The 24555-nt window shown below is 39.7% G+C and overlaps 1 protein-coding gene across 1 annotated transcript in view; it reads right to left on the bottom strand.

Annotated features, from left to right (window-relative positions):
• Positions 1-24555, bottom strand: part of myo1d (myosin 1D) — a 195779-nt gene that overhangs the window by 117746 nt on the left and 53478 nt on the right. The window contains exons 12-13 of the mRNA XM_041815097.1: positions 5374-5444; positions 163-237 (exon numbers count right to left, since the gene is read on the bottom strand). Of these exons, the coding sequence (XP_041671031.1) occupies positions 163-237; positions 5374-5444 (146 nt within the window). The remainder of the gene's footprint in view (positions 1-162; positions 238-5373; positions 5445-24555) is intronic.

Raw genomic sequence — 24555 nt, forward strand, 5'->3', positions numbered from 1 at the left:
GCAGAGGAAAAACACCAGAGGATTGAAGAGGAGGAGGAGGAGGATAAGAGCCAGCTGAGAGAGGATTAGTCGTAGCTCTGCGTGTGTGTTTTTTTATTTCAGGGGGGTTTTCATGTAATTAAAGTGCAGCAGGAGGGTGATTGAAGCTCGGTGTGTTGTTACCTGTTGTACAGCAGCCTTTTAAAATCCTGAAACAGAGTGTCTTTGTTCTTATCGATGAAGCCGACCACTGAGTACCTGCAAGGACGGAGGGAGGAAGGTTAATGAATTTACATGCAAACATTAAAAAACATCTAAAACTATTTAATTATCCTCAAAATCGGCTGTATCTGACTATCTCATTCCAATTATTTTGATTCTTATTGCACATGCAGTGTGGATTGTTGTATTGAAGGGAACAGTCAGTTTAAAGTCATTTTATTTTAACAAGAAAAACAAACAAGAAAAAGAAAAGTTCAATTTTTTGCACAATATTCTAGAAAAATTTGACACTTGAATGTTTGCATGATGTGCAGAGCAGAAGATTTTTGCTGCAAATATATCAAACTGGCATTATTACACACATTTCAGATGAAGGAAATATTGCACTTCCTGCAATTGAAAATTACAATAGTAAGCCATGCTGTGATTCAATCTAAATCTTAATTACAGCCCAGCCTTACTCATATTAACTTTGTTACTTGTCTTAACCAGTGATGCACAGGTGCTCACTTAAAAATTATGATGCCATGGAAAAGTTCTTTTTTTTTTTTGCTCTGTAATTTAATTGAAAACGTAAAACTTTCATATTTAGAGTTAAAAAAGTGAATGATTTGCAGCTGTTCTTTAGTTTTATCTTGCTGATTGTGGTTTACAACACCTGAAAATCCAGTCCAAAATCAAGTCTCAACTATTACAACATTGCCAAAAAAACAACAAAACACATTTACAATACAGAAATGTCAACTGTTTTTCTCTTTCAAAATAACTTGAGTGAATGCCATGGCTCCCACTGCTCTTCATTTAAATTAAAATGAGAGCAGGTTTGCTGGGGGGGGGGGGGGGCAGAGCACTCACTGTGCTGTAAGACAGAGACCACGTTTGATGAAACCTTTGGACAAAACCAGCCCAGCATGGTATGCAAAAGAATTACCATTTAATCTTGATTATCATCTTTTTATGATCATGGGTTAGCCGCTCAAATAATCACCCAGCACTACATGGCACTGATCCCTCATTTTTCTTAACAGATTTGGTTAAATAGCCTACTAGTGTTTTAGCTGGCTTTTTTTTTACTCTGGAAAACTATTTAAGTGGAGAGTGAAACTAACCTTCTTTTTCAAAGTTCTAGTCTTGGTTTTATGGAGCTTTTATTGTCACAGAACTGTTTGCAAATGCATACAATGATCTATACACAAACCTGTAAATGTGTAGATAAACTGCAAATGCATACAGAAATCTACAAATGTGTGCACAGATCTGCAAATGCGTGCAAAGATTTACGAATCCGTAAAAAGATTAGCCAATTTGTACAATGATACACAAATGCATGCACAAATCTGCAAATGTGTAGAGCAATTTGTAATTTGGGACTTTGTTTTGGTCCAGAAAACGTACTCTTTTTTGCTTCAAGTTGTCAAAATGCTCATAAGTCTTCAGTTACAACTGAAGACTCTCAGTTGGCTGTCATACACATGTGTATCATTTGCATTTGTGTACCTTTGTACATATTTGCAGATCTGTACACAGATCTTTGTATGCTTTTGCAAATAGTTTTGCAACAATTCTAGCTCCATATACTTTCAGCAGTGACAACACACTAAAAATATGTCATTACTGGAGGTTTTTTTAAATTATTTTTATTATGTAGAGCCTTTTAAGAGACCTAAGGATGCTCTTTATGTTAAAACGTTAGCATTTATCATGACGCTTTAAAGCTGTTGGTTCTGAGATTGGCATCGAGCTAATTCTTGTGATTCATGCATGCAAACAGGACAGATAAGGAAGTTGTGTAAGTGGAGTGATGCCTGCAGGATATTCAAAGCTGGGCGTACACTGTGTGAATTTCTTTTGATTCAGACATGATTTTTTGAGTCATCAGGCGTCATCTGCCCTCCAGCACTGTTATTTCTTTAAGCAATGTGACATCTGATGGCTTCTATGGATTTTTATTGACTCTGATTTTTACCATATAAAACTTTCATTCAATTTCATAGATATATTAAAATATATGAACTGTGGAAGCTAAACTGAAGACAAGAACTGATGAAAACTGTCCAGATCAGTGTATAATGATTGCATGATTGTACAGTAAGGAGACTGGAGACTGAAATTTAGTCAAAGGGATTTTTCTCCAGCACAGATGTGTGGAAAGACAGACGATTCACACTCATCATAATAGTCCTGAGGCTGGTACCTTAACATGGCTGCCATATAATGTTTATTATTGTTTTCACAGCAGGCATTGTTGGTTTTCAGTGTGAAACTTTGACTTTTGTAAATGCAACCATTGCAAAAAGAATCACTGGGGAGGATTTTGTGCCAACTTCAGAGCAGAGCAGATCCTTTTTGCCACCATTTGTTTAGAAATCTGGTGTACAACAAGTACCTGCAAGCTAAAAGTTATTGAGAACTTGCTGCTCTTGAATCTGCCAAATGTAGACAAGACAAAAGGGAAGATGAGCATGTTTACCAAACAAACTGATTGCATATAAGCTAGCTGTCAAAGCCACACACTCATATTCCCTTAGAGTGAATTTGTCCTGTTAGGGATGATCCTGCTGTTCTACCCCCTGCTGTGAGATGATGTAAGAATCACTCTAAGTGGCTCTGGGATCAATCAGGGCAGCCGGGCTTCCCCCGGGGGGCACGCTCACTTATGGGCTCAACATGTTTTCCTGAGAGCTTTTTTTGGGGACTTATCGTGTCTGATTTATTCATTTGAATGATGTCCAAGTACTCCGGGGATTGGAATTGCTGCTGTTATTTTTGTGGATGTCCTTCAGTGAAGAAGTTGTTGAACTGACTGACTGTGTGTACCATGAGTGTTTCTGAGTCTTTAAGAGTGTGAGCCTTTGTGTTTTGAATCTGAAGTGGGCTGGAATTGTTTGTTTTTCCACTCAATGCGTTTTGAAGAGAGTATTTCTGAATGCCAGTCAATTCTAGTAATGCTCTTCTGCAGGCTACTTCATGAAAAGGAAAAATATTAGCACTTAGCCATCACTGTCATCAAATATGTGCCTTGAATTAGAAACTAAACTCCTGAAATGTGGAGCCATGTTGGATTTCAGTTCATAAAACATGCTTTGATCATTTTTCTTCATTCACATTAATCAACATTAGTCCACATTTCCATGTTGAGTTATTTGAAGTCATGGCTTCTTTCTGCAGAAAATGAGAGGATTAAAATTCAACATGCAGTCGTCAAATGGAGCAGTTTAGGGTTCATAAGAGATGACTCGTATTCAGGCACTGGCAGACATTTATTTAAAGCTCACTTGGCAAGATATCATAAATGTAGCAGTCAGAGTGTGCCCTCAAACTGACATTTCTCTCAGGCGTGATCATAACATTTTGACAGCCGCTGGAACTGAAACTGCAGCTTTTTTTACACTGACTTACTGAAACTATTGAGAAGAGCGTTTCTGATTTAATACAATTTTTATGGGGATAAAACCCCCTGAAATCACACAGAAATTAATCATACAATGCAACTATAGTCTGGACATGTATTGTTATTAGGGCTGTCGACTTATTATATTTTTTAATCGTGATTAATCTCTGAATTTCTCTGGTTTATTGTGACCAATCTCATCTTTTTGCCACATATTGAAATCACAATATTTACAATAAAGAAGTGTTTTTACTTTCTGTATGGATACAGTAAGTTAACTACAGAAAAAATGAACTTGTTATGTATTGAAAGAGTTTTTTAGAGTAAAACGAGACATTAAGGAGCAAAGAGTACTGAAAATGACAATAAAGCATGTGATTATTGCAATTTAAAATGTTTGCAATAACTGTGGACCTTAATTGCATCACGATTAGCGCATTAATGCTGGCAGCCCTGAATGTTATACATCTGTTATCTATCTATAGGCTGGAGCCAATTGCATCCGTCATTTAGAGAGATTGGGTGCAAATAATGTTGAAAAGCAGATGAATTATTGGCCAGATTCCATGTCTATCATCCAGCAGAATGATCTTGCAAAGCTTCAAGCTGATACGGCTGTTTCCAGTCAGACGATAGCCAAACCAATGAGCGTCATCTGAAGAGAAAGAGGCAGTAGCAACAGACTTGGTTTCGTGGCATAAACATGCCATGTGGCACAGTAATCTTCTAGTTTAGATTATCTTGTGTTTATGGAAAGGTAAAGTTGTAGTGCTGACACTAGCAGCAACTGAACACACAGTTACTACATACTTTTGAATAATCTTAATTTTAAAACCCACCACCAGCTAACTTGGCATCATCCTCACCAAGTTGATTAAAGAGGTTCTTGGGAAACTGGTCTCAGCCCTCTGAACATCATCAACAGCTCAGCAGAGTCACTCAAACATGCCATTGTAAAACCCTTATTAAACAAGACTAGGTTAAAACCTAAAATATGAAATGCTAGACTGAATTGTTTGTTCTGGCAGATTATTTTTGGGGTTTGTAATTGTACTGTCCCTAATGTCTGTGGGTTGGGAATTGAAGGGTCCTTAAAGTTTCAAACAGCCCTGTTGCGCAGAAAAATGGCAACTAAAAATATGAATCTTTTGACAGAAGTTGCTTCTAAACAAAGCAAAAAAGAAGGATTTAAATCAAATTTATATTGTCCCCCCAAAAATTAAAATTGGATAATAATGTGTCTTATTAAGACTAAAATGTATGACCTATAAGACCCTAAAGGAAAAAAAACATCATCTGTGGTGTTTCCCAAACTGATGTGAAATATTTCCCATGCTATAGATCTAGAAAACAGTCTATTTTGTGTCTCAGGTTAGGGTACACTCTACAGGGTATCAGTCAATCATAGGCTGACTCACACCTATGGGCAATTTAGAGTCATCAGTTAACCTCACAAGTGTTTGTGCTGAATTATTTTAATGGTCTGTGTGGGGCAGACACCATGAAATCTGGAATAGAAGCTGCAGTCTGTTGTTAAATAAGTGGTCCATATCACAGGTTTCAAATCTGGCCAGACTATATGAATGAGTGTAGTTCCCAAGTCTCCAGTAAAACCAGCTTTGATTTACAACCCAGCCGTTCATTTCCTATTCAAATAGCCAAAAGGAACACTGTGTGGTTTCAGAGTGCCGCTCTGAGGCATGAATATCTAAAAACGTGGAAAAGAGCGTGAATCACAGTTAAAAGCTCTCCCTGAATAAATAAAACTTTAAGATACTTACACCACATCTCCTGCGTAGTGCCTGATGCGAAAGTCTCTGTCAAACTCCAGGCTCTTGTCGGTGGGCGAGAGCTGCAGAGACAGACAGAGCAGAGAGTGAGCGATGGCAAAGCCTTTAGTCAGAGAAAACACTGTCAACATTTATCTGAAACATGTCGGCATCCTTGAGTCCTGATGAGAAAACTGAAAGACAAATCCGATCCCTTCAGGACTCGCTCCGTCTTTTTATTTATTACATAACAAACCATATCAGACAGGAACAGAACTTTCACTTTTTTACCTTTTCAGAACCATTTTTAACATTTATTTGCCCTCTTCCTCTGTTTTCTGCGTACTTTTTATTCAAAATAATGTCTACCCTGTACATCAGTGTTTTCCAGATAACATCAGGGACCATCTTCATTTTGCTGCTGTCAAACCTGCAAGATCACCTCTCCTCATTATAATATTTATCAGAGTGACAATTTCGTTTCTCTTGGACACTTTAAGACAATCTCAAACCCCTTTATTTCACTGTGTAGATGTATTTCCATCATCCTTTCATGTTTGTTTGTACGGATTATTTTTGTATCTCTATGTTATTCAAAATAAGGGAAACCACATTGATTTTGATGCTTAAAGGTTGAATAAAGCTCTGTGTCCATTGCTGCTGCTTTGTTTGTACTAGCAGAGCTAATCTAAGATTCAAATCCAGCGTGGTTCAATGTAAACAACCTCAGCATGAGCTGTTTGTTGTGGCCACTGCACTAATAGTGCTCCAAAAACTTAAGATCTATTTATTAAAATGCAAAAATAGAAATTGACACTGATTTTATATTTCCCAGGTGAGTGTACAGGTGGATTAATGACGTATCAGACTTACATCAACAGATAAGATACAGGTAAATATAATGGTTGAAAATAGAGAGAATGGCACAGGAAGCCTCTCCTCAGTGCAAAACACACAAAAGCCAACTTGGCTTTTACATGGAGGTGAAACCCTTGGCAAACTCTAAACAGGCCATAAACCCAGATCAGTGGAGGGCTGACAGTGATGGTTGTCCCTCTGGAACTCTGTCCCATCTCCACACAGGATCTCTGGAGCTCAGTCAGAGTGACCATCAGGTCGCCTCTCTTACTAATGGTCTCCTCCCCCAATTGCTCAGTTTGGCCAGAGGTCCAGCTCTTGGCAGAGTCCTGGTTGTGCCAAACTTCTTCCATTTGAGAATCATGGAGGCTGCTGTGCTCTTGGAAACCTTTGGTGTAGCAGAATGTTTTTGTAGCCTTCCCCAGATCGGTTCCTTGCAACGATCTCCACTCTGAGCTCTGCAGGCATTTCCTTTGACCTCATGGCTTGGTTTTTGCTCCGTCAGCTGTGAGGCCCTCTACAGAGAATCCAATCAGTTTAATTTACCACAGGTGGACTCCAATCAAAGTGAAGAAACAAGTCAGCAAAGACCCAGAGAAATGGGAGGGACCTGAGCTACATTTCAAGTGTTTTTGCAAAGTGTCCAAAATGGATTTTTGTCCATTTTCACAAATTTGTAAAGACTTCTAAATTAATGTTTCACTTTGCCATCATGGGGTAACGACTGTAGCATCAGGATGCAACATGAAACAGAAAAAAGTGACTGAATACTTTCTGAATGCACTGCATATTATTATTGCATTAAGGCATCGTTTCCAAACCGGGCGTCTTGGATCCCAAAGATCTCTGTCTGCTCTGAGATTGTCAAAGATACATACACATATTGACTTAAATTATGGCAGAATCCCTGTTAAACAGTTTATAATAAAGTATTCTGTTAAGAACAATATGTATGGACCTATTTTCTTGAGGTTTTGCCAATGAAAAGTTAAACTGATGTTGATTTCTCACAGCAATGTGGCACTATTATTGAGAGGGCCCTTTGGGGGTTTAGCTTCTCTTGGGTAGTGAAGCTCGGAGGAAGGAGAGGTTGGGAAACAGTGGTTTATCGTATATTATCATGACTTTAGAGGTACGCTTAATGGTAAGAGATGTAACAGCAACCAAAGGAGCAATGAAAAATGTAATCAAAATGTCAATTTAAACATCTATTATAGTGCAGAAGTCTCCTTGATTAATACTGAGTCCAGACCAGTATCTACTTTACAATCATAGCCAGTGTCTTGTTTCCCTTTCCCCTCCCAGGCATGCTGAACATCCCTAACCAGACATAACCCCTCCCAACCTTCCCATAGACCATCACGATCATAACATAGTCCAGTCCCCTTGATTGTTAATAATTCAAATTCAATCGAGTTATGATACTGTAGAATACAGCCAATCCTATTTTGAGTGAAACCATGCCTCTTGAAGCAGAGTTACAAGGGACAGTGATGAAATCACTGAGGACTGTTTGAGCTCCACAGAAGTCTTAGATAGTCATCAACAGCGTTACGTAAAGAGATAGCGCAACAATATCAGACATTTCTACCAAGAGGGATGCAACATTAAATAAAAACATTACACTGTTTTGGTTAGTCTCAAATCTGGGAGGCATTCTGGGTGATTTCCCATAACACTTGGTTTGGAGTGTCAGGTCCGGTGAGGTACAGGAGCAGTGAGGTACTTTGCAGTGTCCTGTACTGCTCTGGCCTCCTGAAGGCAATCCTCCAGGCCTGCACCAGATCCATGCACTATCTCCAGGTAACCAACCAGCTGCTCCCTCTACAACACACATGGTCACCCTGGCATCTGGACCAGCCAACTGGGTCTTGGACACCTAGTATGTGTTGAGCGACGATACTCACAAGAGCGCAGTAAGACTAGAAGGACCAAGACCGAAAGACTGACTTATGCCTGAGTGTTTAGATACCAGGATTGCCACACTGTCATGCTCAGTGAATCCATCACCCAGGCGGATTGATGGATTATGCTGCCAAGGTAGATGAACTGCTCTATGCTCTCACCATTCACAGACACAGATTTGACTGCAGCATCCAAGGCATCCCCTTGGTTTGGAGAGTGCTTCTGGAAAACCACAGCAAGAATCAGGACAACCAACCCTAAGATATGAACACGCTAAACTCAGGAAAAGGGCTAAGTAGTGGGGCGAGGGGTGTGCTGGAATTGAGCCAAAGTTTTAAGGCCTTGAGTCTTGTGACTTAAACCTAATTCCAGTTCAGCTCTCATCTCTACATCTTTGGCCTAGCCATAGAAAAGTTTGAGCTGACATGTCGAGTAAATAGGAGGAGTCTCATTCAGATGAAATGTGACCAACTGTGCAGCAGGAGAAAACTCCACTAATGAATGCTTGCTGAAGTTTTGCTTCAGTGTTACTTTTTCCATTTTTACTACCAACTAAGTTGTGGTTCTTCTACATTTTTAAGATTTTCCATCTAGGGAATTTAAGCCAAATTGATTTCTCTGCACAAAGCCCTGTTTCATAAGTACATACAGATGGGATAAAATGCTAAGAATGATTTGCAAAACTGCTGTAGAGAGTGTAATAGTAGAAGCAGTGATGCAGAAAACCCTGTCAGGAAGGATAAAGTCTCACAGAGAAGAGGAGGGAAACACAAGCGGAGGAGAAGGAGTGCAGGGTGATGTGATGAATAAAATTTAAGAGACAGTTAGAGAGGGACCGAGAAAGAGGAGGAGAGGTGAGATAGCGTGAGGAGAAAAGACAAGAAAGAGAAAAAAGTGTGAAGTATGTGTGATAGTGGAGCCTGTATGTAGGCCAGTTAGAAGGAGAGGATGGAGGGAAGAAGCATGAATGGAAAAGGAGAGAAAACCACCACGTTGTCTTATCGTCGCTCTTCTTTCATCCTCATCTGCAGAGCTGCCTGTGGTGAGATTGTGATGTGGCGTGCGGGGTAGAGTAAAGTTGTGTATGAGTGTGTGATTCACTAAAAGAATTACGCTGACATCAGAGATTAGAGGGAGACAGAAGTGGAGAGAGGTATCCTGAGCTCTCATAACAATCCCAAAGAGAGAGGAGTGATTAACATATCAGACTGATAGTCAGCGAGGCAGAGCAGCACGATTAAAGCTTCTGATAACAAGGAGGAGGAAAAACACTGCTAAAACTCCAAGAAAATATGACTCAAACGATGAAAAAACACAAAAATAAAGCAGGTGAGCATTCCCTTATATGCTATAAGCTTCTCTATAAACTACAGCTTCCTCTAACAGTCCAAAAACATACTCAGAGTTGTTTCCATGGATGTAAATGTGGGTTGTTTGTCTCCATAAGTCAGCTTTCTGATCGACCAGAGATGGTTCAGGGGTTCTGTTGAGCATTCCACTACTTTTCCAAGACTTTTCTTGCTGTGTCCCAACTTTTGTGGGATGGTAGAGGCATCAAATTCAGGATGTCTGTGTAATTAAAAAAAAGCTAACATTTGAAGATTACATACCTTGTTTTTGTGCTTTATTTGATTGAATAAAGGTTTAAAAGGATGAGCAAATCACAGTAATATGTTTTTGTTCACATTTTACCTGATGTCCCAACTTTTTTGGAATTTGTTTTTTACGTGAAAACAAGACAAAACTGTGACTTTTTTTTTTTTTTAACTAAATTAAAAAAAAAGGTAGAGAAACTAGCTGTTAACTCCTTTTTCTAGTCCCTCATTGTCCTGCCAGGTTGGTTTCAGGTGAAGTGAGTTACAGCACCGTGCTAAAACGGCTGCTGTTGACATTTTCAACAGCAAAGATACACAGAAAGTGATACATCTGACAGCTAAAATATAGCTATCATATCATATAGCTATTCATATACAGGACAAATCGGAAAAAAGTGATGCTATTTGTCCCTGTGGGGCGCAAAAATCAACCCAATCTAAAGTTTAGCAGCACAGCAACAATGATGGCCTTACAATAACGTGTGAAATGTACAAGTTTCCATCAGTTTTGGCCATGCTGCAGACCCAGAGATGCATCAAAACTGGACACTGAGATGGAAAAATAAGGGAAAAACAAGACATAACACCACGGTCAATAAATAAAAGTTTTAAAGCCGCACTGACTTTTACCTCAACGCTATTTCTGTCAGCCGGGCCGATACACTCTGTTCCATCACTCTGAGTCTTTGTGAAAACGTCTATGAGTCATCGGAGGGCTCAGCGCTCTCAAACACACACTCAAACTCACACACTTTTACACAAGCACAGACAATGAACGAAGGAAGAGCCTCATATAGAAGAAAATACACCAAACACAATGAAAACCTCTCAGAAACTGGCAGGTTTTACTTTGGAGGGCTGAATGAATCACTCAGCTTTGTTTGAGGTCCAAACAATCAAAACCTCTCAGGGCTTCACAGTAAATCTTGACAGAGCCCAGAAAAACTATTTACCTCCACAAATCTACGCAAGGATTCAAGGACTACCAGAAAAGATTTTAGAGTCAACAATAAAGACTTCAGTTTTCATAGGAGGGAAACGTTCAAAAGGATGATTTCATAAAATCAGGAATAGTTCTAAAAATACTCCGCAGCTTTTTTTAGTGGCCTTAACACCATATCGATTGAAAGAGTTGTTCCAATGCACCAGCATGCAGTTACCTCTGATCCAGCCTTAAAACCAGGGTTAAAAGGTCATATATGGAACCAATCTCTGGATATCTAAACAGGAAGTGGCACTGATCTGGTATCTATAGATTTACAGAGAACAATGAAGAAATCATGTAAGGTAGGTTATCGAGCAATGGCAGTAAATGGCGACAACATACTGTAAGCAGAGAAAGTAATGTGGATTATTGGACTAGAAAAGATTAGGCCTGCACTAATAATGTCGATATGACAATATATCACCACATGCGACTTGCTGATTTGTGTATCAATACAGATGTTACGGAATCTACTGTTTTAAAACACACACTCTGTGGTGCAGTTCACAAAAAAGCCAAAAAGTGGCAGCAGATGGTTTAACTGCATGATTTTGATCACAGCAAACTACCAGTAATATCGATGAGGAATACTGCCAGCAAGACTGAAAGCAAAGATACCTGACGTGAGTCATGCAATATGCATGCACTGCAAAAAACAAGGTAAAATACTGCAGCAACACCAATCTGTATCAACACATGACAAGACACATGGTTACTTAGCAGTGTGAGTATGCTATTATGGTCTGTTTTACTATGAATGGCACAGTATTTAGAAAAATTAACTTATGCTAAACTAGGTGATGTGTTAAACTTGTCAAATAAAAACAACAGTGTTGGAAACCAAAGAGACAGAGAGAGCTGGATTAAATTCACAAAAAGGAGCTATAGTCCAGATGTGATTCAAGGCGGCCTCTGTAGATGGCCTGCATGGCTACCAGGGCCCCACATTTTTTTTTCTATCTGGTTGTATATTTGATTGTAAAACTAAACTAAGAGGGAAGGTTTAATAACACTCTTTAATTTATTTAAGATTTACAAAAAGGTTTAACCTGAGCCATTCATGCAGAGTTAGTAATATGCATGGAGTAATATTAACTACAGGATTATGCATTCATGTTTTAATCTAGCTGGTGGTAGAAAAGTTTGGACTGAATACTTTAAATGTCTAAAATCTAACAACTGTTCCAGTTTAGGATGATAAATTAACACACTTTTAGGTCATAAATACAGCTTATTGTTGCAGGACACACATGCATTAATGACAAAAACACACAAACAAACAAGAGAGAGACAAACAGATGCACCATCAGACAGACAGACTGCATCTGCTGGAAGCCGCTCTGCTCCTCATCCATCTCAATCAGTTACACTCCAGCACACAAACACACACACACACACATAGGCACACAAGAGCAGATGCACACGTCTTGGCAGCTTTATCATTAGCACCTCCTCTGTGTTTGGGATTACGCCTAATGTTTCGATGGAGGGAGTGATGGTTATGGCTGGGTTTTGTTTGTTTGTTTGTTTGTACTGGAGACAAACAAACAGAAACAGAACAAGGTCAGAATAATGAAAAAGGAGGAAAAGAATCATCAGGAGCGATGAGACTTTCAATTCCGAGCATGACATCAAAGAAAACAATATACATCTATCCTTCTCTTTTATTCTCCATCCTTTCTTTGTCTGAGTAATTATGACCAGAAGAATAAGCACAATTGTCCCTGGAAACACTGGCAGAGGTGCTTTCAGAGCTGAAACAAGAAAATGAAACACTGCCATACAACAGAAGAAAACATTTTTGTTTAAAGTAGAAGGCTGCTTCAAAAGTGAATTGTTGTTCCCTTTCTTTGTTTTTAATTGTCATGAATTACATATATTTGCTTAGGGACTCAAAATGGAAAAAATAATTAACCACAGGGATCATTTTCTACTGGTGAAGAGTCATTCCTCCTAATTTCTAGATAATGTACGGACTAATTTATTGATAAATGTACAGTTAAAGAGCTGTTAGGTGTAGCCCGTATTGTCTTACATTATTTTTCTTGTTGATGCCAGCACAAACGTAAGTGATTGTTACACAGTCTAACTGAATTTCAGCAATTTAATTCTGAGAGATGTCTGAAATATGTGTCTGGGGTGCACAGTGGTGAAACGGTTAGCACTGCTGCCTCATAGCAAGAAGGTTTCTGGTTTGAACCCCAACTGGATATGCTTTACTGCTTTGTCCCATCCTGCATATGTCTGTTCTCTCCTGTCATTTCAGCTTCCTGGAGAAAAAGTGGCTTACTCTGCTTGTCTTCTCACTCTGTCTCTCCCCACTCTGCATCTCACCCCACACTCTTAAGATCTTCCCCTTTCTGCATCCCCTCCCTCTGTATTTCTGAATTTCCCTTGTTCTGTTTTCTGCATCCCTATTTCTATTTATGTTTCTCCATTCTCTTTTGTCTGCATATTCCTCTTCTCTATTAGTGCATGTTCCTTCTCTCTTTTTTAATTGCATTTCCCCCTTAATTTCTTTCCAATGTTATTTTTCTGCACCCTTCTACACTCTTTCTACATGTCCCTCTTCTCTTTTTCTATTCCCTCCTTTTCTCTCTTTTTCTGCATCTTTCTCCTCTCTATATCTGCATCCTCCTTCTCTCTAATTTTGCATCCTCCTACAACTGATTTCTGCAACCTCCTCTTCTCTATTCTATTCCTGCATCATCCTCCACCCAATTTCTACATCCTCCTCTCGATTTCTGCAATTTCCTCTTCTTTCTTACCGTAGCTCCATCTTCATTGGTTTCTGCATCTCCTTCTTTTCACCCTACTTTTATCCCCCTATTTTCTGTGTCTGAATCTCTCTCTTTCCCTCTTCAACCCCAACAAAGCTTGAGCAGATGGCTGTCCAGTGCGGGTCTGGTTCTGCTCAAGGTTTCTGCCAATTGAAGGAAGTTTTTCCTTGCCACTGTAACTTTTCTAAATGTTTCTCAGTGCTTAGATAGATCATGTTTGATTGGTGGTGGCTTTATATACAAGTACAGTCTAAAGCTGTGCTCTTAGCGATGTGTATAAGATAACTTGGTTCAAATTATTGCTATACAGATAAAGATTGATGAATTGATTGAATATAATTGTGGCCAATCTAATCCTCAATCCTAGCTGCTTAAATTTGGACAAAAACAAAAACAAAAAACGATTGGTCCTTATTTCCAACGTAACTGCAGCGACTTACACGTCTACAGTATTTCCAGTAGAAAAGCTTGTGATGCTAATTCAGTCAGTAAAAGTCAGTGAATATTCTGAGCTCCGGGCGGATTGCTGCGTGAATGTAAAGCAGGGTTAGAGCCGAAAAAGAGCAACTTCAGCAAACCCTCCCTGCACCAGCAGAGCAAACAAAATAAAACTCCAGTATCAGTGCAGAAGCAGGAGTATTTTCCTCATTAATGGATTTGTTCATTAAAATTTAAGACTGCAGGGGAAATCCTGCTGGTGGACATCGCTGAGGCTCACAGTTTCATACAGCCTGAGGTGATCGTGGTCATTAGGAACTAGTGAGAAAAAGACATTTATATCTGCAGTTAAACAAAACACAATCACATGACTGAAGAAGACTGAAGCATTTTTGCTCGATAAAATGACTAATTTGACCAAGTTTAGTTACCGATACTCTTCTAATCAATTGGCCAAAGATAGTCTTATTTTATCTGACATCCAGTCCTCTTCAGTGGTTTTGGCCTTCAAAAACTTCAAAACTCCGAACTATAACTGACAGCCATCTTAGCCCCATTATCCTCCTGCAGTCGCTCCTGTGTTAAAACCTTTTGTACCCCTTCTTACACACTGCTTTTACCCTTTCTTAGAAAATATTTGATGATTTTTTTCATTTAGGGATGATGAAAACAGGCTTTTAAATCAATTCTATACACTGGTTCTGAGTGTTATTAAATAAAATAAGTACAAAGGCAGAAAGCGGGGAAACAGAAACATGAACTGCACACAAACAACCAAGGAGGAGTGTGATCAGAGCGAGAGGCGAGGTGAGAGGGTGAGAGACTGAAAAGGAGAGAAAATAACAAGAACATGGTGGACCAATGCTGAAATACACAACAGAGTTAAAGTGAAGATCACACTTAAGCGCTTAAGATTCACTTTTTGCTCTTCTTATTTGTCTGCAGAGAGAAAACTGTTTTCAACAACCACAGGTCACTTTGACTGTGGAGACAAACAGACCCTTCCTCTACTCTCCTTTGTGTAAAATTCACCTGTACAAACAGGTATACAGAAGCTACATGTGGACACTAGCAAAAACATTATTTTTACTTCACTTTCCATTGTTCCTTGCTTTATTTTTCTCACAGCAGTTTCCAGAGCGTTGAAAAATGAAGCCAGTGTGAAAATGTAAGGAACGGCAGTTCCCCAACTGTCCACTAGAGCAGTGGTTCCCAAACTGGGGGTTGGGACCCCCTGGGGGGTCACAAGACACTGAGTTGGGGTCGCGAGATGCTTTCCAAGAGAGTATTTTTAAATGGGTTTAAACTGTATATTTTGCACACTTCTGTGAAATATATGCACAAAATAGGTTCAATTAAAAAAAAAACATTTTGCTTTTTTGCTTATTTGTTGAAATTTATGCTGAAATCCAAGCAATTAAAAGAAAAACTCCTTCACTGGACAGTTCTTAGATCAACTATGTTCAACTATGCCACAACCAATCTTCAGGACAGTGGGGGTCCCCGGTCTTCATCACCATTATTTTAAGGGTCGCGGGCTGAAAAGTTTGGGAACCTCTGCACTAGAGCCTGGCTGCACAAGTCCAAGGAACCACATAGACATCCCATGTTGAAATCTCCATTTCTACAGTGAAAGTAAGGATTTTTAACCTTGCAAAACAGATGGATGCGCCCGCTTCCTTGTTTCTCACTTTGTTAGAAAGTGACAGGACCAATCAGCGTCGAGGGGCAGTACTTCCGGGTGCGGTGGAGTCGTGACGTGTGCAAGCAGCGACAAGAGGCCAGTGCAATTATGGTGGAAGACATTAGCGTGTATTCTGCCAGGTTTATCAGAACTTGACATTTCTTTGTTAAAAGAAGAACAAAGAAGAGCATTGAGTTATTTTCTTTTCAAAAATGACAAAAGTCATGCAGCTCTCTATAGAGTTTACTCCTTCGGTAGCAGCTATGTCACGTGTTTTGTTGCTCTGATTGGCCCTTAAAAGATGTGACAGACAGACTGCTCATCCAATCACCCTCTGAGATTTTTTTCAAAGGCTCTGCCCTTTCCAAAACGCTGAGTGGTTGTCCAGATGGATGTGTGAAACAAATCCAAATAGCGTGCCGGATTAACCTTCCCCAATTTACCTGGGAATACGGTATTATCACCAGCCAGGGGTGAAGTTAGGGATTTAGGACCCCCCCAAAAATATATAACACAGGGCCCCCATTTACCGGCTAGTCAAGCAACAAATGTTTTGTCATTTCTACAAATATCCATGCATTTTGATGTATTTCTTAACCATAATTTCTCCATTTATGAGCAATATTTTTAATATGGTTAAATTACATTTACTAGCCTTATTTTGCAGCACTGGACTATACAAGTTGGACATTTTAAGGAAGGAGCAGGGGCCCACTGATTCAATGACACTAATTATCAAGAAAAAATAAAGACCCTTTTCATGACAGGTTTCTCAAGGGCGCCTCCCGACTGTGGGCCTTGGTAATCAGTACCCTTTTTCCCTCTGAGCTTAGCCCATGCCACCAGTCATACAAAACTCGTGTTAAACAAGCATTTGCCAGTGTGCACGCGCAAACACAACAAGCAGAGCTCACCTTGGCATGAATTTTATTCAGTCTTTTCACAAATGCTTCCAGTCTGCAAAAAGTAAAAATGGCTACTGTGCACTCATCTCTCCCATTGTTAAGAGGACAGAGATAGGCCTAATATATCATTTATTTTCTTGATAAGCAGCATCGCCAGCTCTGTCCTGCTGCAGGTTCGCTTTCCGGGAGGCTTATTACAAATTACAGACTACTTTAGTTATTTCAATATGGTGCACACTGTGCACTATTTTCTCCCCCTGCTTAGTCTCACTGGAGTGCAACGTTATCAGGTAAGGTCAGGTATGGGAGCATCTGCCGGTTTGGCACTTTGCCACATCACCTTGGAATGAACAGCTGCTGAATTGCTTTTTACAGCATGTAACAGGGCCATTTAGAGCTTCATGTCAGAATTGTGCTCTTGAAGAAACAGTATGTTTGAATGGGATTATTTTTGGAAATGGAGGAGGAAACTCCTTTTTAAAAAAATACCTGCTTATGGGCCTTAGTTTCTATTATTAAGACTGCACAAATTGCTAAACATCATGCAAATCTAGACTGTTTTTTCTATTCAGCCAGTTTGAAACCTCAAGGAAGTATGCAAAGCTAAATGCAGCTACATTAGACAGTCTGAGGCCCAATTCTGGACCAGTTTGACCCGCCACAATTGCATGTCCATGGCCTTAATTTGACACTGGTTGGGACTGATTTAATAGTCCAAATAATCCTTGAGAGTGTTTAACTACGACTGACTTTGGTCTTCCATTTGAATCAGATTATCCCTGATCTTGAGCAGTAAATATCCACAATGTATCCAAAAATGCTGAAAACCAGTCTGAACTGTCCTTATGTCCGTGGTCTACCATGGATTTTAAATTGGTCATGGTCTGGAAACTGTCCTGTTTGCAGCCAATCATTCAAACCCTCTGATGACTTGGAATCTCTCTGGTTGGTCTGATTGTCCACATGCATGGATTATTTTGACCTCCCTTATAACCACCACTGTAATCTGACCCTCCCAGTCTCCTGTAGATTTCTTTCTGTCCTGCTTGCCACCTGTGCCCTCCAACAGACATCTATGTGGGTCTGAGCCAGGCCTCCTGAGGTTCAGTGTCTGACTGTCTTCAAACGTGTCAGAAGCTCACAGTGGGGACCTTGGGAGATAATCCAGGCAGCAGATGAGGAGAATGACTGACCGGCAGATGTCAGGGTCAAAGAAAGCATCAAGTATGAAGTCATATCTGTGATTTAGATGAACATTAAACTCTTTATCCACCTCTTCTGGCCACTTAATTCCCTGCATTGTGCCCTTAGTCATTTATTATTCCTCTCATTGTGTCCTTGCTGCTCGTGCTAACCTTCACCTCGCTGCAGCTAACGAGCAGAGCACCACTGTGATTAGCATCAGCGACACATGGCCCATGAAAGCTTTACCACTTAGCAAAGACCCCCAACATGAACACACACATGTAGCAGCAGGCGATTCACACAATCACATCCTATTAGCATGCATCCTGCACCTGTACACGCCACGTGCACAGACGTAGGAGGAAAGTAAATTGGTGGAAAAGTGATAAAAGGAAGTGAAGAGTACAAAGAGCCACGGGAAGGACGATGAGAAAGAAAAGTGAGGCGAGGTAAGGAAATGAAGCAGCCATGACGGATGTTGGAAAAGGAACAACCGTGTCAGCGAATGATTAAAAGAAAAAAGAGAGGCACATCTGGGAGGATCAAAGAAACATGAAGCGAGAGGTGGAGAGAACGAGGAGCGTTAGGATATAAAGACAGGCAGAAATAATTACTTTTAAAGCAAAGAAGAGCTAATGTTCCACTTTATAAAAGACTAAAACCAATGGACTAGCTGCAAATTATCTATCATTTCTGACTGTGCAGTTCTATTTTGGGTACTTATGAAACCATGTTGGCCTCTACTGGGCAAAAAAAAAAAAAATGTTTCTTAGCCCATATAACTTTTTCAATTGCTTCACAGAATATTTCTAAACAGAGAAATAAATGCAACATGGGCTTGCAGAGGCGTGGCTTGTCAATGATAGGTTGCATGTTTGCTTCATTTTATCATTTGTGTTTATCATTCTCTAAATTTTGCTTAATCAATGGTGTTTTTATATTATGCTTACCTGGCAATCATTATTAAAAAACAAAGTAAACATTACATATCCGTGGTTCATTCTCTGCTGTCTCTGGTGCACTGGAGAGTTTAACTGCAGCAATATGGTGTATGAAGACTTGGATGAAAATAATCTGAAGCTCACATGCTAGGTTTAATTAGACAAAATGTCACCTTTTGCAGCAGTGATCCACTGGTGTGCGTGCAGCCAGCAGCTGTTGCTAGTGGCAACAACTTCTGGAGCAGCTGCGGTTTCACTTGTGCCACAGTGACAGTCTGGGTGAATATAATGACTAGTGTCATTTCCTTGGCTGTTTAATTTAAAGGGGACATATTATGCAAAAATCACCTTTTCAGGCTTTTCTAACACAAATATGTGTCCCTGGCTTGTCCACAATCCCCTCAAGTACCAGAAAAATCCATTTCCTCTCCCTCTCTCTTTCTCCACCTTTCAGAAAATGTGTGCAGAAACAAGTCGTTCTCAGATTTTACATCTAGTGACCTCACCAGGGGCCTCGATGGTTCGAATCCAAGTCTAAACTTTGGAAAAAAAAAAGTGTCTGTAATAGTACGAGTGCTGCATCCACGTCATGAGAGGGGTGTGGTCAGGGGTGGCGCCAGACAGCTAATTACCATTCAAAGCCACAGAAACGGCTTGTCCTGAGAAGGGCTGAAACAGAGGGGTTTTTAGACATGAAAAAATCCAATACTGGAGTGTTTTTTCAGCAACAAACTTCACAGGCATGTTTCGGGGACCTCTGAGACCAATATAAACTTGTCTTTAAGGGGTAAAATATGTCCCCTTTAAGTTGTTGGACAATAAAGTGTAGACACTTTCTTAATAGACCTAACACTATCATGAGATGCTAATTTTGCTCCTTTAACCTTATCTTTATACAGCATATCCAGGGTAAAACCTCACAACAAGCAGAAGTTACTCCTGCACGTTGCTGATGAATCTGGCCCCATTGATCAGTAAACATCTATTGTCAAAATGTAAAAGCCTGTTATACAGTCTGAGCCAAAAACTGATTTCAGAGCTCCACAGCAGAAATCCATCTATCCACTTCCTTTCCTCTATTTTCATTTACTTTCCAATCTGTAGCAAGTTCTTCATTCAGTGGTTGAGCTTCTGTAGGCATCTTCAATTGACCAGAACGTCCCCATTAAATTACAAAACAGAAGCGGATTATTATCTGAACAGGAAGTGATCTTAGCTCAAAACTGGACCAATACAACCACAATTCCAAAAAAGTTGGGGCACTGTGTAAATTGTAAATAAAAACAGACTTGCAAATCTCATAAACCCATGTTTTATTCACAATGCAAAATATAAAACATAGAAGATGCTCATTTGGAATTCGATGGCAGCATCACATCCCAAAAAAGTAGGGACAGGGTCATGTTTATCATTGTGTAGCATCCCCTCTTCTTTTAACAACAGTTTATAAATGTCTGGGAAGTGAGGAGATCAGTTGCTGGTGTTTTGGAAGAGGAATGTTGTCCCACTCTTATCTGATGTGCGATTCTAGCTGCTCAACAGTCCTGGTCATCTTTGGCTGATTTTTTTTTAGGATGCCTCAAATGTTTCCGTTGGTGGTCCGTTGGTGATCCGGACTGCAGGCAGGCCAGTTCAGTTGTCTGAATAGGAGCATTTGTTGCTCTAAACCTCTATCTGCTTTTCTGCAGTGATAGTGCCTTTCCAGATGTGTAAGCTTCCCACGCCATAGACACTAATGCAACCCTATACCATCAGAGATACATGCTTTAGAACTGTTCCCTGATAACAAGCTGCATGGTCCCTCTCCTCTTCAGTCCACAGGACACCGTGTCTGTGATTTTTGAGAGGAATTTCAAATTTGATTAATCTGACCACAGAACAGTTTTCCATTTTGCCTCAGTCCATTTAAATGAGCTTTAGCTCAGAGAAGACACCGGTGTTTCTGGATTGTGTTTACATATGGCTTCTTCTTTGCGTGATACAGCTTTACAACACAAGCCAGCCTTGTTGACAATGATTTCTGGAAGAGTTCCTGAGCTCACGCAGTGATTTCCAGTACAAAATCATGCCTGTTTTTACCGCAATGTCACCCGAGACCACGAGTATCCATTATTAACCTTCAGCCTTGTCAATTATGCATGGAGATTTCTCCACATTCTCTGAATCCTTTTAAGACATTATGGACTGTAGATCCTGGGATATTCATAGGCTTTGCAAATTTTCTGAAATTTTTTAGGCAGAATATTTTCACAGAGAGGTAAACCTCTGTCCATCTTAACTTCAGAGAGACTCTGCCTCTCTTAAATGATCCTTTTACACCCAGTCATGCTACTGCCCTTTTGTCAATTAACCTAATTAGTTGCAAAATGCTCCTCCAGCTGTTTTTCTTTTGTACTGCTTACTTTTCTCACATTTTGTTGCCCCGTCCCTACTTTTTTTTAATGTTGTTGGTCCTATCAGATTCCAAATAGGCTATTATTATTCATGAAATGGTAAAATGTCTCAGTTTCAATGTCTTATATGTTATATATACTCTATTCTGAATTAAATATGGCTTTATGAGATTCGTAATCGTTGCAGTCTGTTTTTAATTCACATTTTACACAGTGCCCTAACTTCTTTGGAATTAGCGTTGGACAAAGTAAATCATGACAAAGAACAGTTTCTTGAGAAAATCTCCTAATTCAAACTAAACTCAAAAGAAAAAAAAAGTGTTATGTATCAACCAGAAATCATTGGACATCAGTGAGTTATTTTGTACATGCCCTCCAGCATATGTCTTTAGAAGTAACCCCGTTAAGCAGTGCATTTGAAATAAGCATTAAGCCCATTGATTCACATTGTCAACATGGGCTTTAAGATTTGTTTTGAAAAGCAAAACATTTGAATCCTAAACACGCCAAAAAAAAGGTTTAACTGCAATAATTTATAGGAATGTAGGGACTGATCATGATTCAAAAAGAAGCGCCTGACAGCCCTAGTTCATGCCCGGTGGTTCAGAAGACACAGCTACAATAATAGAATGAGACAAGAAAAACAAACAATATCTCCATCCGGTCTGTTTGTGGTGCAGTGACCTAAAAAGCTGAGTTAAAAGCTGAATGACTCCACTAAAAAGTATCCAGATCGCTGGAAGTTAGTCAGCAGGAGTAAAACATTTATGAAGCGACTCAAACATCAGAGCAATCACTAACCTGAAACGAACAACTGCAAAAAAACATATTTTTCAAACTGCATCATTGCATCTGCTGCGTATCCAATCCTATCATTTCCCTCTAGGTAAGAGACGCTGTGTAAACAAACCCGTGCCTCACAAACCCGTGGATCCTTTGCATCAAAAACATCTGATTAATTCAGAACAAGGATGAGAAGCCTGGAAACAAATAAAAGAAAATTTTTAACAACAAACCCAAGCAACATGGCATACTGAGATGTGAAGACAGCACAGGAGGACGTCTCTGTCAGATATACAAACTTCGCCTCCTCTTTTCCTCTATTTTTCATATCTAATGAGATTATTTCAGAGCTCTACCAACACGTGTATCTGTATGTAAGCGTTTGCTCTGCTCTGACAGCCATTAGTCATTCAATGTGAGCATGTGATGTAAATCCTGAAAGTTTCCATTGATCGAACGATTAGACCACAATAACAGTGAGGACGGAAAGTGCTTCTGCACACAGATGGACAAAGGGTAAAGACAGAGTGTAGCATCCTTCAGACATGCAGCACAGATCGCGTTACAGGAATAGATCTCTGACTCAGTCACTTCCTTCTGCATCCTCTTTCAATTTCTTTGTCTCCTCGCTTCTCTGGGCTGATGCTCACATGCAAATCTGAAACACTTTGGAGCAGAGATTTTAACTGTATGTATTTTTTTGTTTGTCTTGTGGAGGTGGTGGCAGTGAGAGACGGGTGCTGGCAGGGCTCAAAAGTCACTCAGAGTTGCTCAGCAACTGAGATTTTCTTCATCAAGCTACAGTGCTGTTTTATCAAGAAACACATGTTGCTGGAGTTTGTGTGAAATTAGCTCTCCAATTCTACTTGACATTTAGCCACAGAAATCTCACACCTACACTAATGAGGAAAACAGAGGCTCTGTTTTATTCTGGATTAACGCCTCTGTGTGAGAAATATTTGTGTCTTTAGAAAAAGTTTCTCTGGACTTACATTTGAACTTGTTTTAAAAGATGATATATGGTAAATATTTGACATGCCTTTTCAGATATCAGATCTGTGTACATGTCAAAGGCGGGTTCTTTCAAATGCATCCTCTTTTTGGCCTCCTAACAGACAGGGAAAGGATCGTATGGTTGCATATCATAGCATGAGGTCAGAGGAACTGCCTGCAGAGCTCAGAGACAGGATGTTGCAAGGCACAGATCTGAAGAAGGCTACTAAAAACTTCTGTAGCACTGAAGGTTGCCAAGAGCGCAGTGGCCACCATGGTTCTGGAAGCAAAATATCATTAATTTTCTCCATAGTGGAAAAATGAATAGAAATATCAAAGTTAGACTTGCCACAAGCTACCTAAGTGTGCAACGAGGGTATATACTCCTGCAGAGGCCAGAAGTTCTCAAGGTATCAACCTCGTTTTAAGAAAAACATGGTTTATTCGCAATCCTAGCCTCAATCCTTGAGTGTCAAAGCAACGCTGCTGATTGGTGGAGTCCCTGGTTACTATGGAAATGTCTACCAAGTCGTGAATGAAGTCTGTCAACTGATGATGATGATAATATGTGCCGCCAGCAAATAAAACTATGACATACACTGCATGTCACAACCTCGATTTAACTCAGAAAATAGATAAGAGACTCCCATTGGATAATTACTGCAGATCTTGGCAAAAAACGAATGCAACTCTAGGCAGAAATAAATGTTGTGACATTGCAGAAGCATAATGAAATGATGCCACAGCAAATGCCTGCAGTAATCAAAGCTAAAGGCAGCCCGATGAAATATTAGAGTGTGTGACTTTTTTTTGGAAGGGTCAGTGCATTACTACATCATAATTTCAAATATAATCACTTCATTATGTGTAGAAAAAAGGTACATTTTTTTGTTTGAAAACTTGAAAATGTATCATTTACAATAAATAAAATTAATCACAAAGCATTGTGGAAGTTGTAGTTCCTTATTCCTTGTAAATAAATACATACACAGTCTTGTATGTTTGCCTTTTTCTCTGTTTTCATCTTTGAAAGCCATTTTTGCACCAAGTCAAATGTTTTATACTCATGAGTACTCAGGTAGCTGGTTTGCTTGATTCATGTATTAAAAACACTGTAATGAGGGTTTTATGAAAATGTCTAAGAAGGATTTAAATGGTAAATTTCACTTCTGAAAGATGTGCTGCTGTAAAAGTGGGTGTCCACTATTCTCAAATGGAAGAGGTTCTGCACAACAAGGACTCTTCCGAAAGCTGGACGCTTAGCCAAACTGAGCAATCGAGGGAGAAGGGACCTTAGCAAGAGAGGTGACCAAGAACCTGATGGTCACTCTGACAGAGCTCCAGAGATCCTGAGTGGAGACGGGACAGAGTTCCTGAGGGATAACCATCACTGTAAACCTCCACTGATCTGGGCTTTATGGTGGAGTGGCTAGACAGAAGTCTCTCCTCAGTGCAAAACAAGAGAGCCCACTTTGCTTTCATTTGGAAATTTTTTTTGTAAACTCCAAACCACAATCTTGTGGAGAAAACATGTAAAAAAAAAATAAACATGCAAATTGCAGAGATCCAAGAAGGCAGCTTCCATGGAGGGGACCCTCCCTATGTATGTATAGTAGGCTTATTCTAAGTTAATAAAAAGAAAAAAAAGTATATCCAGGTGATTAAACACTGATTTAGAAAGGCCTATTTCTACATATCATGTTACATTTTTACCAAATTCATTCTCCTAAATGCTATTAGCCTAAATAT

The sequence above is a fragment of the Cheilinus undulatus genome, linkage group 20, assembly GCF_018320785.1.
Source record: "Cheilinus undulatus linkage group 20, ASM1832078v1, whole genome shotgun sequence".
NCBI classification, from domain to species: Eukaryota; Metazoa; Chordata; class Actinopteri; order Labriformes; family Labridae; genus Cheilinus; species Cheilinus undulatus.